Source organism: Vicugna pacos, chromosome 3 (genome assembly GCF_048564905.1).
Source record: "Vicugna pacos chromosome 3, VicPac4, whole genome shotgun sequence".
Lineage (NCBI taxonomy): Eukaryota > Metazoa > Chordata > Mammalia > Artiodactyla > Camelidae > Vicugna > Vicugna pacos.
The window spans coordinates 66,354,185-66,372,852 of NC_132989.1; the positions used below are offsets into that span (position 1 = coordinate 66,354,185).

Genomic DNA, 18,668 nt, shown 5'->3' on the forward strand with positions numbered 1-18,668 from the left:
CAGAGATCAATCCTGGGTACCGGCGAGGGGGTCACAGACAGGAGAGGAGCGGCAGACGAGGCTGGTGGGGGGTCCCCAAGGCGGCTGGGGCCGTAGGTCTGTCTGTGTACTCGGCGGGCGCCCCGAAGTCTGGGGCCGCCACGGCTCCAGCTCCGCCGGCTCCTGCCAGAGACTCCAGGCCGCACTTTCCCCTCCTCCCGGCTCCTTCTCTCCAGTGAGGAGCCGAGCGCGGGCGGCGCGGGGGGAGGGGCGGCGACGGAGAGAACAGCCAGTTGTTTAAAATCCTTCTAGAGCAGTTTCTAATTCCCCCCTTGCGCCGGGGTTCGGAGGGGGGAGGGGGGAAGGAGAGCGGGTGGAGGGAGGAGAGCGACGAGGGAAGGAGGGAGGGAACTCGGGAGGGAGGGAAGGAGGGAGGAGACTGCCGCTTAGGCTGTAGCCGCCGCCGCCGCGCGCTTCGGCAGGCCGGAGGGAGGGGGAGGCCTGTCAGTCTCGTGGGTTGCCCGGGCGAAGGGGGCGGAGCCTTGGCGTGGGGCGGCCAATAGTGGGGGTGGCTGCGTGGGTCGCCATGGGGACGGGGCTGTTCCCGGGGAGGCTGTGATGGGTTGACAGGTGCGTGACAGTGGGAGCTGCTCTCGGCACAAGCATGTACGGCAAAGGCAAGAGTAACAGCAGCGCCGTCCCGTCCGACAGCCAGGCCCGGGAGAAGTAAGTGTCTCCGCTTCTCACCCACCTCCGCCTTCACACGCGCGCACACACACGCACGCACCCGCACACTCTCTCGGAGACACCCAGACACACAGACACTCCGCCCGGGGAGAGCCAGGGGTGGGCTGGCAGGAGGAGGGGTCCGCGAGGTGGGGGCATGCGGTGCTGGGAGCGGCTGTTTCCCAGTAGGTGCTTGCATGGGGCGGGCAGCCGTGGGGGGCTGCCGGCGTGGGGGAGTGAGTGTATCGGGGGGCGGCGGCGGTGCTGGTGGCGAGGATGGAAACTTGTTTGGGTGATTGAGGGAAATAACCCGCGGGTTCATCTCACAAAGTAACTTTAGAGCTGGGGTCTGGGGCTGCGGGGACCGGAGAGCCGCCGGGGGTCGCGGGGGACCAAAGCGGGCAGCTGTGTGGAGGAGGGTAGGCAGAGGGAATGTGGGTGTTTGGCGGGGCGGGATGGGGTCTGGGCGGGCGGCCGGGGCTCGGGGCCGGGTGCGCCGAGGCGAGGGCGGCGGTGCCGGGCGCGCGGCGGGCGGAAGCCGGGCGCGGAGCGGCAGAGCGGGGCCCCGCGGGGCGCGGAGACGCGCGCGGGGCGCGGAGGGCGTGGGCCGGGTGGGCGTCCGGGCTTTTCCCGGCCGGCGGAGGGACGCGGCGTTTGCAGCCTCCGGCACCTCGCGAAGCAGCGGCTGGGGGCGCAGGGGCGCCGCTGAAGTTTGGGAGTCTGAGAAGGACCGAGTTCCCGGGGAGGAAAAGTATGCTGGCGAGGAGCGGGATCTGCTAGGGCAGGCTGGCTTTTCTGCCGCTTGCGGGCGACCCATCTCCACGGTGGCTGGATAACTTTTTTTGGAGGCTTGCAGCCTCCGAAACGTCGCGGGGCCGCGGCGGGCGGGGCAGGGCGGGGGTCTCGGGGCTCGCGGAGGGGTAGACGTGGGAGCCGCGGCGGCCGACAGCAGGAGGGCTGTCTGCAGAGGGGAGGGGGCAGTGGTCCGAACGGGTACTTAGGGAAGAGGAGAAGTGTGGAGGTGGGGAGCAGTTGTTTGGTCGGGGTGGGGAGGAGATACAGGTGTTAACTTCGGTGGAAGCCCAGAGGAGGCTGGCGAGAAAAGAGCCCCTCCCGGCCCGGGATGCCACCGTCACGGCACGCTGCGACGCAGGGCTGTTTGCTGCTATTCTTATGTACTTGTAAGGGTGATTTGGTTGTTACTAAAAATGAGAGCGAATAGTGACTGTGACCACTGAGGAAGAACCCCCTTTTTCTGTGCTGCGGATCTAACAGTGATCCCCAGCAACCGCCTCCACTCTCAGGGTGAGGCGTATCCCTGTCACTGGACGCGCTGTCTTTCCGAGGGGTTCAGATTGGGGAAAAGTCTGAGAGCATCTCTCAAAAGCTACTTTGGTTACCTTGCGCTCGGAAATAGCTGCGTAAATAAAAACCGAATGTGCACACTACCGAGTTTCTCTCCTTGCTTTAGGCGGTTAGTAGTCTTCTCCTGAAACTTTCTTGTGCCCTAGGGATGGAACATTTCCTAATCTTCGTATTGGCAGCAACGCACACAATTCCCATAGGGTTTAGGGGTGGCAGGCCTTGATGTAGCAAAACAAAACAAAACAAGAAAATTAACGGAGATTTTTTTTTTCTCCGAAGGTATTTTCTGAGGAGCTATATGCAGGATCTTGTTGCTGTGACAAGGAATATATAAAAGACTTAGCATGATAGCCCGGTTAAGAAACAGCAGTTACTGGAATTGGAGTTTTGAAATTGCCTAATTTTGTGCATTAATCATTTGGTTGTAATATATGTGAGAAAATGAAAACATTTAGGGGAGATGTTTTAATGATTACAGGGTATTTGGATTTCATATTTTTGAGGAGTGGAGGAATTGAAATGTATATTGAGACGTAATCTTACTTATTTTGGGGGTGGCTGACTTTGAGAATCAAAGTAATTATGGATTTTACTTGGACTTACAGGAATGGCTGAATTTATATTCTGATAACTAATTTTTTTTTTTTTTAGTATCTGATACAATAATGAGGAAGTTGAAGCTGGTGTGTCTGTAGTCCTTCTTAGCTTTAATTCTATGATTCTGTCATGAAAACAAATAATTGCCACTTTTGCTGTCAGATCTACCAAACTGAATACAGCTACTCTTATGAGCAAAGTAGTGAGGATTCTGCTAGATGGTGCTATTTGATTTAAATATATTTCTTCCATTCATTATAACTGGCAGCAGGAATCCTGGACTGGCTTGCCTTATGAACTAAATATAGGTGAAGAGGCGACAATGGCTGTTCTGGCTAATTGTTGTTGCATTAATTTCTAGGTGAATGTTGTTTGAATCTAAGACAAACACTGAGGTAGATTCTATTTTATGGAATAAACTTAGTTTCATTTTAGTGGGAGAGTTGATCTGATTGCTCATTTTTTCCCTTTATGCATACTTGGGATTTAAATGTTACCGTTCTACAACAGTCTACTAACTTCTGAAGATAGAAATGTTGAAGTTGTCTTTAACATGGATGTCACCAGATTTAAAAAAAGATTTTTTTTTAAGGTTGCAGATTTTAAAAGGTACCTGAGTGAAGAAGAATGCTCTTTTAGTAAGAAAATTAGATTTGTACTGGCCTTAAGTCACAGAAATAATGTTTCTCAGTAGTAAATATATAAATATTTAACTTTAATAAAAAGATTCTGAAAAATGAATCATTAAAAATAATGGCATGCACATAAAATAAAAATATTAGTTTTATAATCTATCAAGAAATATGTTTTCTAATGAGTTCATAGTGTATAGCAGACAGGCCCTTACCTATATCTTTGCTTTCCTTTTCATAAAGAAGTCACTATATGGAATACTTGAAATTAACTTGTAGCTTTTACAGTTTCTCTATTTTTCACTCTACAGTTCTGAACATAAAAATGGCTGGAGTTAAGTTAATTACTGATTTTGTTGTTTTAAAAGACAGATCAAGTCTATACAAAGATTTGGATTAGGTTTAATTATAGAGTGATTGAAAACCCTTGGAGGGAGGAGGGATGTTTGTGTAGAAATTTAAATGCTGATCCTGTTAGGTCATTTCCCCCTTTAGCAGACTTTCTTTATAACACTGATCCCAGTTGCAATTAAGTAACTATAGAATTGTTTGTTTAATGTTTAGTTTTCTCTAAAATGTAAGTTTCTTGAGGACAAGGGATAATACTTTCAATTTCTTCTCCAAGGTATCCCTTGACATTAAGAATAGTGCCTTCAGATGTCAAAAGCACCAAATAAATACTGTTGAATAAATGTAGATGTTAGACTCAAGGACATTTTTTCAATGTGAAAATATTTTTTTTCTATGACTTCCCAAAGTAAGGACTTTGAAAGTTTGAGTTCCATATTCTCTAGCCAGGTGTATTTCCAAAATAGCTAATAACAACATAACAATAAGCCAGTAAGCCTTATTTGTCATTCTGTGTACCAGTCACTGTGTTCAGTGCTTCATGTATATTTTCTCTGATTCTCCCAACAATTCTGCAAGACAGTGATTTTTTTCCTCCATTAAAGGAAAAAGAAAACTCTAACTAGTTAAGTAACTTGCCCAGGGATATACTGCCAACTGGATTTCTAACAAAGATTTCTCTACTTAAAACCTGTAGTTGAAGCTGAAAGATACATTTTTCTGTATCCTAGATTGCCTTCCTGATTTTGGGTAGAATGCTACAGATTTAGGGAACAGTATAACATAATCAGACTTATTAAAGATTTGCTCAGATATGCAGTCTTAACTATTGTTGCACCCTGTGCTCATACCCTCCATTTTGATAGGCTGCAGATACGTGTGTGGGGAAGACATAGAAACTTTAGGAGTGGAAAGTTGGAAGTCTCAAATAATGAAGAATCCTTGTTTCTTGAGATTTTTTATTCCAGAAATTTTGTTTGATCACTTAAGTTATAAAATTAGTGTAGTTGTGAACAATTTCTATATGAAATGTTGCCGAACTTGAAGCTACTCTGTATGCCACAGTGCCACAGAAAGAATAACTGGCACCTGCAAATCAATGAGTCGTGTTGCTACCTTTTGATTAAATTAATTTCATCTTCAAAATTACATAATAGCACAGAAAGGTGAATCTGCTGTAAAGCAACACTGAACATAAGATATGCATAGTAAACTGTGACATTAAGTAAACTCAGAAACCACAGATACTTAACTGTGCATCTAACCTGGGGTTCTGAAAAGTAACTTTGGTTTTTAATTTTTAAAAACACCATGTATTTGTTTTTAAGTGGTTAAAATCTAACAATCGTTTAAGTACTCCATGTAAAAGAGTTTGTAGGGATTGGTATCTACTAGCATCACCTTATTTCCCGCTTTTTAAAAAAATTACTATCACACCCCTCAAAAATGATAGTTTCCTTCTTCCTTCCTTTCTGAAGGAAATAAAGGTAGGACAAGTGAAGTAATACAACTCTCTTCAGAAACTGATTGACAAGCAGTTAATGCAGTGAACACAATTCAAGATTTCTGAAACTAATGAAGGAATACCTTTATGGGAATGAAATTTTCTATAAGGTATTAAATTGACTCTCCTCAATTCCCAGGATGTTTCCTCCAAAATACTTGTATCTAAAAGTCATCTTAGCTGTGAGAGTTTTTCTTTTGATTGATCCCTTTTTTATTATTTTAGGAGAAGTATCCAAAAACTGATTTTTTTTTTTTGGAAGGAACAAACATAAAGAAAAAATACGTAAGACATTGAGAGTTAAATTTTAGTATTGTTTATCTAGAGATTTATTTTGACTCTTAGAAATAGTATTAATATTGAAATGTATCTTTCAGGGCTGTGAAGGAAAAACAATGAAAGCTTTATTCCCATGATTTAGGGCTAATTTACCATATAAAACCAATTCAGGATGAAGAACATTAAATTTAAGTTGCTTTGCAGTAGTGGACTAAATGTGTCTTACATCTTCAATTACTACTTGAAAGTAGAATTACTTTGTTCTAAAATTGAAACATACACTGTGGGCAAAGGTTGCAATATTTGGGTTGTCGTTTATTACTACTTCACACCAATAGTCTAGAGTTAAAAGTAAATTTGGGGGAAAAAATTTTGAATTTAGAATCTTCCTTCTTCCATAGAGATCACAACTATTAATGTTAATGTTGGGACATAGGATTGAGGATTAAAGTGCTGGATTTAAAAGACATGGAATGTATAATTGAAAATATGTATTGAAGATAATTATGATTTTATTTTGGAATTCTTGGAAATATACTGTTGTGTGTACATTGTTGCTTTGACATTGGTATGGAAATGATACAAAATATTTGCATACTAGCGACATTGGTTAGTAACGTGAGTCTCTGTAACATGCTAAAATACTCATTTTATTAATAACTTGTTTCTCAAAGGAAGGCCTTAAAATAGCATTGGAGCAATAGAATAAGATGTATTTGTTAAAATCTGAAAATAGTTTGGAATAAAAAATAAGTGGTTATATTTAGATTTTAAACTTTGCTTATCAGATTTTATATTTTTTTTATTTGCAACATCTCTTAATATAAGTTTTTGTTAACATATGTGTATAACTTAACATGACTAGGGCTGTAAGAGTTATTTGACTGCTATACCAAAACCCCATGTATACTATAAAGAGTGATATGAAGGGTGGTCCACCAAGATTTATATCCTACTTACTTCAGTAGTGTAAGAGAAATAGTAGAGGCTGTTTGTCCCTGAGCTATATATCTTATTCACTTTGTGAGGATGTTGAAAAACAGGCAGAAAAATGGTCCACCCAAGGAAGAATGGAGTTTTTCCAGGTACCTCTTAGGAGCCCTACGGGTTGCTCAAATTTATGGTTGGTCATAATGGGTAACTGGTAACTTTTGTCAGAGTAGGTTAATAATTAAAGATTTTTGGAAAGAGGACCTAATAATATTTTTGTAATACTGACAGAACCAAAACTTTATCTGGGCTCAGAAGAGCCTGGGCATTTACACTGCAGTGAAGGAATTAATATTTGTTCTTTATTCATCTTTAAAAGAGATACTTCAGTTGGTGTCACTTCTTTAATAATGACAAAACTACCCTCATATTTCACTTTAAGAATTTTGATGATTCTATTTCATGTAGGACTCCAAACAGCTTTCCAACAGTAATGAGCCATCATAGCATTTTAAATCACAGTTCAGCTGAAGTGAGCTTGAACCAGTGACCTGGCAATCTCTTATTTTTGATCTTCTGTATTAATTTTGCTTCATGGCATATCAAATAAGTAGTGGAGCACAGAAAAAAATTGTAGAAACTGAAGTGCAACACTTTATTTTATTTTCTTTTTAAAAGAATTTTTGTAATTCTTTTAAAGAAGAAATAATAGTTTTAATTAGTAATATTTTAATTTTTAATTAGTATAACCCAAGCCATATTAAGATACTGATAAAATATTTGGGAGGGTAAAAATAGTAGATGAAAATTTATATGTGACTCTGTCCATGTAAGTTAAGGGAGGAGATGATGCCAAAAACAGGCTCTTGCCTGAAATTAATATGATTATTTAGTGATCTGATATTTGCCTTGGTTCTTATTTTATTTACATACCTGAGGGAAAAAACAAAAGCTACTTTAGTGATGGGAGAGAACTAGGTAAATGAATTATTCTATTAAAAATAACTTTATTTAAACGGGATTAAAATGTTTTCTGTAAAATGACAAAGTCTGAAATACCACATAAAGAGCTTGTGGAGTTTGTCATAGAAAGTATAATGTTTAATAGTAACAATGACAGCAATGCTGTCATTTGAGTATTTTGTTTCTGTTTGGCATTTTACTGGCATTGTCTCATTTAATCCTCTCAAGAATCTGCTAGACTGTAGGTACTATTTTCTGTTAATGTTACAGAAGAAACAGAGGCTTAAGACTTTATCATGCTTTTGGCTGCAAGTATCAAAACAGGAGATAGAAAATGGCTTAATTGATCAGGGTTTAAAAATAAATCTCACATAACAGGATGTCTGGGAGAGGGAGTTTCAGAGTTGATTCAGGGAATCAAGAACATCAAGAGATCACCTTCTCTGATACATCCTCATGGTTTCCCTGTCAGGAATGCAGCATCCCTGCATCAGGTTCGCAGTGCCACTTCCTCATACAACCAAGTGTGAAGGCAGGAAGAAGGGCAAGGTTTTTCCTTCCCGTCTCATTAATCAGGGGGGAAAACCTTTTCTTGAAGCTTAGCAGATATCTTCTTATGCCTTATTGAAGAGAACTGTAAAATTCCCTCCCCTAAACCAGTTACTGGCAGGGGTAATGGGATTACCATAATTGGCTTAAATCAGTCATCCCCTGGGCTGGAAACATTCTCCCTTGTACCTGAACTACCTAAAGAAGACAGGGGTCTTTGGCAAGAAAGATGTATCTTGAGGATATGGAGAAAATAAAATAGGTCCCTGCCTCCGTGGAACTAACGTCCTTCCTCCCTTCCTCCCTCCCTTCCTTCCTTCCTTCCTTTGGTTTTTTTTTTTTAATTGAAGTATAGTTGATTTACAATGTTGGAACTTCCTTTCAAATTGGAAGGAGAAACCTATAATAAACAAGTAAATGTAGTAGGCAATTTCAGATAGTCATAAGTACTAAAAAAGTAATAGAGTAGGGTGATGTAATATGGGGAATGACTGGGAGGCTACATTAGATTGGGTAGTTAGGGGAGACATTTGAGCAGAAACCAGAGTAATACTGAAAGAATCAGTCATGAGAAGATTTAGGGTTAGAGTATTTTAGACAGATTTAAACTACCATTGTGGTAACCTCTCAGCCTCAGCATAATTGCTCAAGAATGTGTAAAATATGCGTCAAAATTGGGATGAGAAGCTATGCTTCTTGGAGCCTGGTTTTGGTTTTTATTGAGGAGTTGCGTGGTGGGTCTAGTGTATCTGGGTTTTCCTAAATAACAAGATTGCCTGCATCTTATCTTCCAAACCCCAGGGATATGGTTGTTCCTAATGAGGACAGTGGAATGGCTCTCAGTAATGTTGATGCTGGAAATAGCTAAGATTTATTGAACACTTAGAGCCTTTGGGGTTGACAAAGGATGGTACAACTGACCTAATTATTTCTCATAAAATTCCCAGATTGGATTGGACCCCTTTACCCTATGCGTCATAACAACCTCTACTTTTCCTTTTTCACATCTGTCACAAATTTATGAACTATTTGTGTGATTTTTCTTTAATGTCTCATCTCCCAGTTAGATTGGAAGTTCCCTGAATAACCATGGTGTTGTATTCACCAGTGTATTCCCACTGCTTAGCACAGTGCTTAGAATTCTGATTATTTATTTGTGGAATAAGTGAATGAAAGACTTGTTATAAATATATCATGACAGGACATCACTACATCTAGCTTATTTTCTCCCCAGCATTTCTAATGTTTCATATCAGGGTTAATATGTAATTTCTAAAGAAGAGTTTTCTATCATATAGGTGTTTAGTAGTCTGTGTGTGGCTATCAGGACTACAGGAGATTACCTAGTTCTATTACTATGAAATATGTGTATAATTTTAATATGAATTTTTGATAGAATAATCTTAATTTGTGTTTTGGCAAATTTAATAACAAATGGAATTATATACTACAGTTTCAAGGTATTTCAATGTGCTTTATTTAAATTTCTCAATAATTCTGTAAGGTAGGTGATAATTCTCATTGACTATAGAGATTTATACATGGAAATTGACTTACCCAGCCAGGGTAATACAGATAACATGGAGCAGAGCTTAGTCATATTTTTTTAGTTCTGAGGTCACTATTTCTTTCATTATACTACAGCTGCCTCTTTTATTTATTGTTTTTAATTTAAATTTTTAAAAAAATGGAGGTCCTGGGCATTGAACCTAGGATGTCGTGCATGCTTAACATGTGCTCTACCACTGAGCTATAGCCAACCCCCCTACTTAAAATGAGAGATTCATATATGTTTTAAGAAGGCTTAGGTATGGATTTGATTCAACAGAGATCATGGATTAGATGATAGTTAAAAGTTTATGTCAGTACTTTAAATGAAAAATATCATTATAGTGTGTTATACACAATCCTGTATGTACTTAACTCTGAAAATGCTACATCATAAGTAAAATCTGATTTTTGTTTGAACTCAATGTACTTTTATTACATAAATTTGTTGGTTGGGACTTGGAGTAGTTTGGATTTCTAATCTGCAAGATTTAGGCTAATTTTGGTTGATGAACTCTTCTCTATTCCTTTGCCAGTCAATTTGGAGAGTTGGGATAGTGATTCTTTCCTTTTATGCCTCTCTCCAATAAGGGGGAGAAAGTCTTTTGATACGGGTTATTGATAGAACATTCTTTTCTTGTTTTTGTTTTTATGGCGGTAAATTATATATAACATAAAATTTACCATTTTAACCATTTTTAATTGTACATTTCAGTGGCATTAAGTACATTCACATGATTGTACAGCCTTCACCACGATTTGCTCTGGAGCTTTTTCATCTTCCCAAACTGAAACACTATATCCATTAAATAATAACTCCCCATTTCCCTTCCCCCTCCCCCCAAGCCCTGGCAACTGCCATTCTGTTTTCTGTCACAATGAATTTGGCTATTCTTGATACCTTGTATAAGTGTAATTATACAATATATATATTTTTTTCTTGCTTAATCCCTCTAGCAACTTCATAAAGGGATATAAGCCACATTTTACATAGCGGGGAACTGAGTCTCTGGTGTAATACACCTTGTCCAAGGCCACATAGTAAATTGCATAGCCCATATTCAAACCCAAGTTTGTGACTCCACTTCCCATTTTAAACATTTTGCCTCAGTGTGTTTCACTGCTTAATGTGGGAAAAAAATAGTGGAAGTTGCCAGGGTGGTGAGTGGGTGGGGACTGCTTGCTGCTTGGGTAATTCTCTTCACATGTGTCTACCATTTTTAGTTGGGTTGAGATGCACTAGAGAAGAGAGAGTTTAAGGAAAAAGGTGAGGGAAAACATTTTACAGCTGGTGAAAAGGTGGGAGAACTATGGCTACCCAAAACGCCCCACCAATAGCTATAAGTTCTTTAGCTGGTATCTGAGATGTAACAATTTTAGTGTAATGCTTGTCGGAGAGGAAGATGCCAGTTAAGAGCTCAGGTTGTAATTTCGGGTCGAGCTGTTTCTCCATTCTTTCTGTATCTAGAGGCAAAGTAATCTGGTGTAAGTTACTTTATTTGGTAAATTTTAGAAGCAGAAATAAATAGAAGAAGAATATGTAACATGTAGGAAAAAAACCTTTCTCTAATTACGAGTCTCCTCTACTTGTCTCTCCCAGCTAGCATATGGCCTGTTGGTTTTTTTGTTTGGTTTTGGACTAGTGCATCTGGAAAGTTCCATGTGGTCCAAAAGGAGTAGTACAACCATACTGAATCTATTACATAGTCATTTCTGTAGTACTATTAGAAAAAATAGAAACAATTCCTTTGTTTCATTTCTTCACAGCATCATGTACTATTTGTCATTTATAATTGGATTAACATTATGTGATGATTACACTTTATCAGTGCATTTAGGCAATAGCTATTATCAGGAAGCTATTAAAGGTGTCTCAATAAGCATTTTTTTTAACCCCGAATTAAACTGAGGGAATGATATTGTTACTCTTTCATTTAGAAATATTGTAATGAAAAAAACTTGAGTGAGATTTCTTACTATAAGATACATTATATTTACATAAAATACACACATTTGCACACATAAACATGTGTATGTATATACTGGGAATAGTTTTCAGGTAGGAGTTCATCTTGTGAAATGACTTATTAATTCATTTTTAATTCAAATTGGTACTGGGTCAATTTTGCAAATGAATTGGGCTTATAAATTTAGAGCCAGGAAGATTAGTGTATAGGCAAGTTTTACTAAAACATTAGAGACTGTTGATGGTTTTCTGTGAGATGGGGATATCATTAACAAGAGAACCCATAATATAGCTGTCATTGGCAAAAATGCTGCTAGTTGGTGAAATGTTTCTGTGTTTGTATTAGTCAGATCTGCAGCAGGATGGCTCCCTTAAAAGGATAACTGAAGAAAGTTTAATGAAAGTGTATGCAGGATCAAAACCAACTAGGGATGGAGGAACACCCAGGAATTAGGAACAAGGGAAGCTTTACCCTTCTTAGGTCTGAAGGGGAAAAGGGAGAGAGCAGTTACCAGAATCTGGCAAACACTGTGGTCATTGCAGAAAGGCTGCCCTCCTGGAGCTGTGGTTTTATGGTGAGGACCACAGCTACGGTCAGACCTACTGTAAACAGAAGCTGGAGGCCTTGCAGGGAGGGGATCTTCTTCCTTCTCCTGCCCTCTGATCAGTTGAGGTCTCCTTTCTGTAGAGCCCAACTGAGAAGTCACAGGGCAAGGTTGCTGAGATGACATTCTCTGTAGAGATCAGCCTCCCAGGTCACAGCAGGGCAGAAAGGCAGGGCCAATGGAGAGTACACAGGACAATGTCCAAGTTTCCATTCTTTTTACATTTGAAACAAGTCTTTATTCAGTTCTTCGTATTGAATGGTCTGAGAAAATAGAGCTCTTTAAAAAAAGTTGGATTTCGTCAAAACACTGCTTAAAATTAGTTTTTAAGACCTGTTTAACTATTTTATGATAAGACAATTGTATGCATATTATGAGGTGGAGATAATACTCCTTCCATTTTCTGCTGTCTCCTATTCCTTTATTCATTTAAGAAACGCTGTCTCCTACGTGTCAGCCTCTGTTGAGCCCTCTTCAGTCAGAGCTGAGTAACGTAGTCTCTGCCCACCAGGAGCTTACTGTTCAGAAAAGGCTCACAGTCCACGCTTACCAGTGTGGGTGACACACACCGGGATGGGTATGCACAAGGTGCCGTGGGAATTCTGAAAAAGGGCCCTGAATCCAGCCCAAGGTTACAATACACTCAACATATTTCTAAGAGGATGTTTATTAAATGATAAATAAGCATTGACTGCATTGGGCGGGAGCAAGTAAAGAGTACTTTAGGGAGAGAGAGAAACATGTACAGAAACACAGAGGTGTTAAAGAATATGGTATGTTTGGTGAACTGCAAGAGAGTTGGTATGACCGGATATGCTGTCGGGGATAAGTCTGGCAAGTGAAACAGGAACTATTTCATGAACAAAACTGATCTTGAACTGGGAGATAAGCAGTTTTAAGCAGAAAAGTGGTATCGTCTGAAGTGCATTTTAGAAGAATCATTTCCAAGTAATATGGCAGGCGGAGTAAAGGGGGAGAAGATATGTTAAGAAGCCATTGTAATAAGTAAGATGCTGTAATAATGCACCATTTTCCTACACTACTGGCAGTCCAGTGGCTGTCTTAGGATGTACAATACATAGGACTTGGTAGCTTAAATGTGGAAATAGTCAGGTTTTTAAGATGGCTGTAATTGTGAATAGAAGTTTTAGTCAGACTCCAAGGGACTACAGGAGAAAGAACAGATAGGTTAAGTAAGGAGGAAGCTGATGAGTTCAGTTTGAGATGCTTTTCAGACCTATAGATGGAGATCTTTGGAAGGAAATTGGATATGTGGTTCTTGAGCTGGGTGGGCTTGGGGGTGGAGGGCAGATATCTAGGCTGGAGATATAGAATTGAGAAAGGATAGGGAGAGAGAAGTAACATTTGTAAGTAAAAGGTGCCAGTGTTTCAAGCATTGTGCCAGGCATCTTACTTATGTTGTATTTCATTCTTACAGTGCTGTGAAGTAGGTATTATCATCTCCATTTTAAGGATGAAGAAACTAAGGCTTTAGTAGGATAAGTAGTTTAGCTCAGTCTCACCTGTCAGACCTGGAATCTGAACTCAGGTTTAGCTCATTCTGTCTCTCTTTTTAGAAAATAACTTTATTGAGGTATGATATTCATGGAGAGAAGCATACATAAGTGTATAGCTTGGTGAATTTTCACTAACTGAACACAGCACTGTAACCAGGCACCCACATCAAGTAAAAGAACATTACCAGCACTCCAGAAAGTTCACACATGTTCCCTCCCTCACCCCCGACCTGGCTTTTAACAACATAGATTAGTTTGGCCTGTTTTGCTCCATTTATGTTGCCCATTTTTCTTTGCTTGTATATCATTTGAAGCTGTGAGAATGAAGTCATTTCATGGAAATGTCCAGGGAGAAAGCGTGAAGAGATCAAAGATAGAAGTTTGGGGAATATTTAAGGAATGGGTTGAAAAGTTTGAGACTGAAAAGGAACACTAGAGCAATACGAGGGGACACTCGTAAAGAATTGGCATCACAGAAGTCAAGGAGGGGACTTTGGAGAATAGGGGCTGAGTTGCTATGCCAAAAATAGTAGAATGAATGAGGACGTTAGACAGGGGGTAGATGTTTAGAATAAGAGATCACCTGTTACCTTACGGAGACTAGCTTCAGTGGAGTACACCCAGACTAAGACTCAGTGTGTTGAGGAGTTGGATACAGGCACAGAAGTGGAGACGTCAAATGTGGGCAGCCTCCACTTGAGAAAGGAAGCACAGAGAAGACTAACTGGAAGAGGATATAGATTTTCTGCTTGGGTAGTTTTGTATGAGGCCGGGGGTATTAGTTGGGGAATACTGTTTGGTTTTATTATCTTGTAAAGAGGTTTTGTCAGTTGCTTTGAACCACTTTTTTTTCTATTACTAAAGGGTGACAATACTAGAATTCTCTAGGGGACATGGAAGGGAAAGAAGGCAGTAGGTAAAGTGGGTTTTAGCTTTAGTTAGATGAGCTTAGAAAGTGACTGAATTTTTTAAAATGATTTGTAGGATGAGATGAGATTCTTTGATGGGGTTACACTGCTAGCTTTGTCAACTGAGTTTTAAAAGCTTTTTAAAATCTTAGGAGATTAGAATAAAGGGAACATTTTCAAGTGATGGCTGGGAAATGACTGTGGAATAGTTAAAAAAAAAAAAAAACTTAATAGCTTTCTGCTGTGGCTACTAATCTGTAGGCTATTAGCCTTAAAGCAAAAGTTTGATGGGAAGGTATTTTTAAAAAATCTCCCCTGGTTAGCACATTGTATCTCTAAATTTCCTTTCTACTTTTAAAACTGGTAGAAGGGACAAACAAGAATATTTGAGTAAAACTCCTGTTTACAGTGCACAACCGTACTTGTAAAAATACTTGGTTGTATGTAAGTAATAAATATTCAAAGTAAAAAATTTAAAAATACAGATAAATAAAATGAAGAAAATAAAAATAACCATATAACATTCCTGATTTTTTCTGTATCCACACATGCATGTAAAAATTTTGTTATTACTTAATAAGAGAAACATCAAAGCCAGCTGACTAAAAAGTACCCTTTTAAATAAAGAGAGGCAACAAAAGATAATATTTGTGGACAATTATGATTTTCCATTTCCCAGTAAATCTCTCCTCCAAAAACAAAAGTTTAAAAAAAGTGTTTAAAATGATTTACTTAATTCACTCGTGAAGCACGTATTCTAGGTTCTGCTCTGTACCAGGCACTGTACAAGACGATGGGGCTACCACACTGAGTGGGATACACCCTGCCAGGGAGGTAAACAGGGCGTTGGACATAGGGAGTGGTTTGTGTTCAGAAATATAAGTATGAGAGAGACTCTCATCCTTTGTAGAAACAGAAAGTTAAGTGGTGCTTTAGTTGTGTGTGTGTGTTTGCGGGGCCCGGGGGCGGGGGCTGCTGATTCTGGGAAGGTGGTGGAAGCTACAGAGATAAGCAACTGCTAGTTTCTGAAAGCCAGGCTAAGAATTCTGAATTCATCCTGAGACTACTTGGGGTTCAAGAGGGAAGTGCCTTGATCAGAGTTACTTTCTACCATCTTGAAAACAGGAAACAAGTCATCTGGGATATTAAAGTAAATGTCAATTTCATTTTACCCAGACGTAAAAAAGAACAGATGGATTGATAAATATGTTTTGTTATTTGCAACAGAATAAGCTTGAGCTTAGAGGAAAACAAATGGACATAATAGAAATGATATAAAGTATGGTTTATTATTGATGTTCTGTTTTTATATATTTCATGATAAAAATTTGTAACATTTTTGCCTTCTCAGTAGAGTTTACAAAACATTTGTTGTCACTTGTAAAATACTGATTCCTTATTATTTAGTTATTTAAAAGTACATCTGAATTAAAAAATTTAAAGTGTAAGTTAGAATTAGTTCTATATAACATCATTAATAGCGTATTTGCCTTTTTACTTAAGTCTCATGACTTTCATTAGAGCTTTGAAACATAACTGACAGGATTAAGACTGGTTTTTTTATGTAGTTATAATAGATACAATAAATTAAGTTTTGTCAATATATATTTAATATAATTGCAATGTCCAACATGAAATGAATTAACCAAAGTTTATAACCATTGCTGTTCTAAGCAAAATTCTTAAGTACTATCATTTCATCATTAATTTAGCATGCTTATATTCATTTAAAATCAACAGTGAGGAGCATGTGCAGGTCAATTTGATTTTTCTCTTGAGAACTTGAATAAAGTAGCATTTATTTGAAAAATCTTCCAATAATGGCAGTGCTCTTGATATCAGTTGTAAAATAACCAGTTGTTGATTAGAGAGGCAATGATGGTACTGGCTTAAGAGTGTAGCATACCATCTTTAAATGTTTTCCTTATAAATAGTTCCTAAATATAGAAAAATATGTCTACTTAATAAGTTCATGAGTTTTTTCTAAGTCTGTTTCCTTTGCCGGTTACTTGTCTGCATGGCGTGTACTGAGAATTTATGTTATGGATAAACGTCTCTATCTATTTTGCTTGTGTTCTTGGCAAGGCTAGAGACTTTGAAATGTATAAGAGTTGTGTATGTGTTGTAGTAGCCTGCTGTCATTTAGAGTAAAGTAGAGGGAGGGAGATATTTGTGTCAAACTGTGAATGAAAACCAAGATGAAAAATACCTTACTTTAGGTTTACTAGCCCTTTAAAGTGTTAAAGATTACTTAGAGATATTTTGATACGTTGTCTGTTTTATCACATTTTTTCTTATTGTTAATATGTAAGTAATACAACAAATTAAACAATGACCTGTTTATCCATATATTTAAAAAATTGTAAAAGGCAAAGCAGCAGGAACAGGTTAGTGTTACTTTTCCATATCATCTACCAGTTCATTTAAGTAGCTTTAAATAAAATAAAGGGTCTTAACTCTCAATTCTAAGCAGAAAAAGTCATCCTTTTGTGCATTTACTTTAAATGAATAGGTATTTATGACATAGCAGTCACATTTCTCATGGCTTCTGTAGTTACATTTGATTTTTTTCAGATAATTGCAAGACCGATGATTTAAAAATTTTTTTGAACTTCCTTTACAGGGCAGAAAACAAGTTTCATATCTTTTTAAATGCATACTTGAAATAAGTACTACTTAGTATTCTGGGCCCTATTTAGACAAAAATATCCACTGTGACAGGCTTATGGGAGATCTTTCAGTTTCCTGTATTATATTGCTACAGGCAAATACTGTCCAATTGTGACATTTGCTTAGATCAAGGTGAATTATATAGAAAGAAAGAAAAAAGGAATCAATAAAATCTAGGGTTATTAATTTCTTAGATTTCCTAATAGATATGATCTGTCAGCAAAGTTGGAGGACTATAAAGAATAATTCTTGAGCTTGTTTGATTTTAAGTAATTCAGTTTAGGTAGATTATAATAAATTCACATTATGTGAAACATATAGCTTATCAGAATACTTCAGTCTTGAGTCTAATGAGTTTCTACCTGTGTGGCTATAATGGAGATTTCTGATCCTTCTCTTCCAGCTGTTGATGTATGATTGAGAATCCTACGATCGTGCTCTACTGTGACCAAGGGAGACTTATTTTTCTGTTTTAAAGTCGTGGGAGCCCTTTCTACTCTTCTGTTTGTTGATTACCATATGACTAGGTCTCTTATCTGACTGACTGCTAAGTTAAAGTTATATTTTCCATTCAGTGGAGTCCAGAGGTGATTGGGCCTTGATATTTTTTCCTGTGGATGACTGATAGTATTTTTACCTTGCTGATTGACATTGAAATGAGCTTAATAAGACCTTTATTATTGAGGGATTCTGGGCATATTTATTTTGCCTGACAAAGAAGGCTACAAATTTCACAAACTATTAGAATATTTTAGAAATTTAAATCTTTTGAAATTATCCAAGTTGGAGGATATTATAATTTGGAATTACTTTCTCAGACCTCTTTCCTTCCAGTGATGAGGGAATTATTCATTTAAACTTCTTAAAAGTAGAAGTTGAATGTTTCTTGAATATGGTGTTTTTCAAATTGTCTGAAATGTTAAGATACCACTTAACCAGCAATGAATCAAGCTACTAAAATAGCTGAGGAGAGGGAGTATATGCTTTTTTTTTTTTAATGTTTACTAGAAAGCATAAGGTGCACTATTTTATTGATAGGTGCATAGGTGCGCTCAATTTCACCTGTAGTCAATATTTCTTCTATGTGAACCACTCAGAGTAACCAGACTGCAAAGCTTTTATGCCACATGTAAAAGCAGCATTCAGATTGCTTGTTTTACTTTTATTTATTTGCATATGCAATTTATTATATCTGTAAAAAGGGAAGTTCTTATAAAAAGCAACAAAACAGGAAAAACAAGCAAATCATCATTTCTTCTGGTGGATTATGATTCAGAGCTTAGTTTAAAAAATTAAGTTTGAAAGATTCCATTTACTCTTGGTAGAGTTTTGATGGGAAGTTGAACATGTAAAAGCAAAACCATTTTATTTAAAACATTGAAAGCATTGTTTACAAGATACTAAGAGTTAGTTTACACAGTACATTGGTGTTACTATTTATTGCATGTGTTGGATTCTAGGCTGTAAATTATTATTACTTTGTTGCATAAAGGCCAGTAACTTTTAGTATACGTTTATGTTGAAGTATTTACACACACTGTGGATCATGGATTACCATTTCATTTTGAAAAAAGGGAATTAT

General features: G+C 38.4%; 1 protein-coding gene across 2 annotated transcripts in view; it reads left to right on the plus strand.

Annotated features, from left to right (window-relative positions):
• Positions 1-425: 425 nt before the first annotated feature.
• SSBP2 (single stranded DNA binding protein 2) overlaps positions 426-18,668 on the plus strand; it is a 249,894-nt gene continuing 231,651 nt past the window's right edge. The window contains exon 1 of one of the 2 annotated variants that reach the window (XM_031674398.2): positions 426-705. In XM_031674398.2, the coding sequence (XP_031530258.1) occupies positions 644-705 (62 nt within the window). In that variant the 5' untranslated portion in view covers positions 426-643. The remainder of the gene's footprint in view (positions 706-18,668) is intronic. The other variant, XM_006197620.4, reaches the window with a different exon arrangement.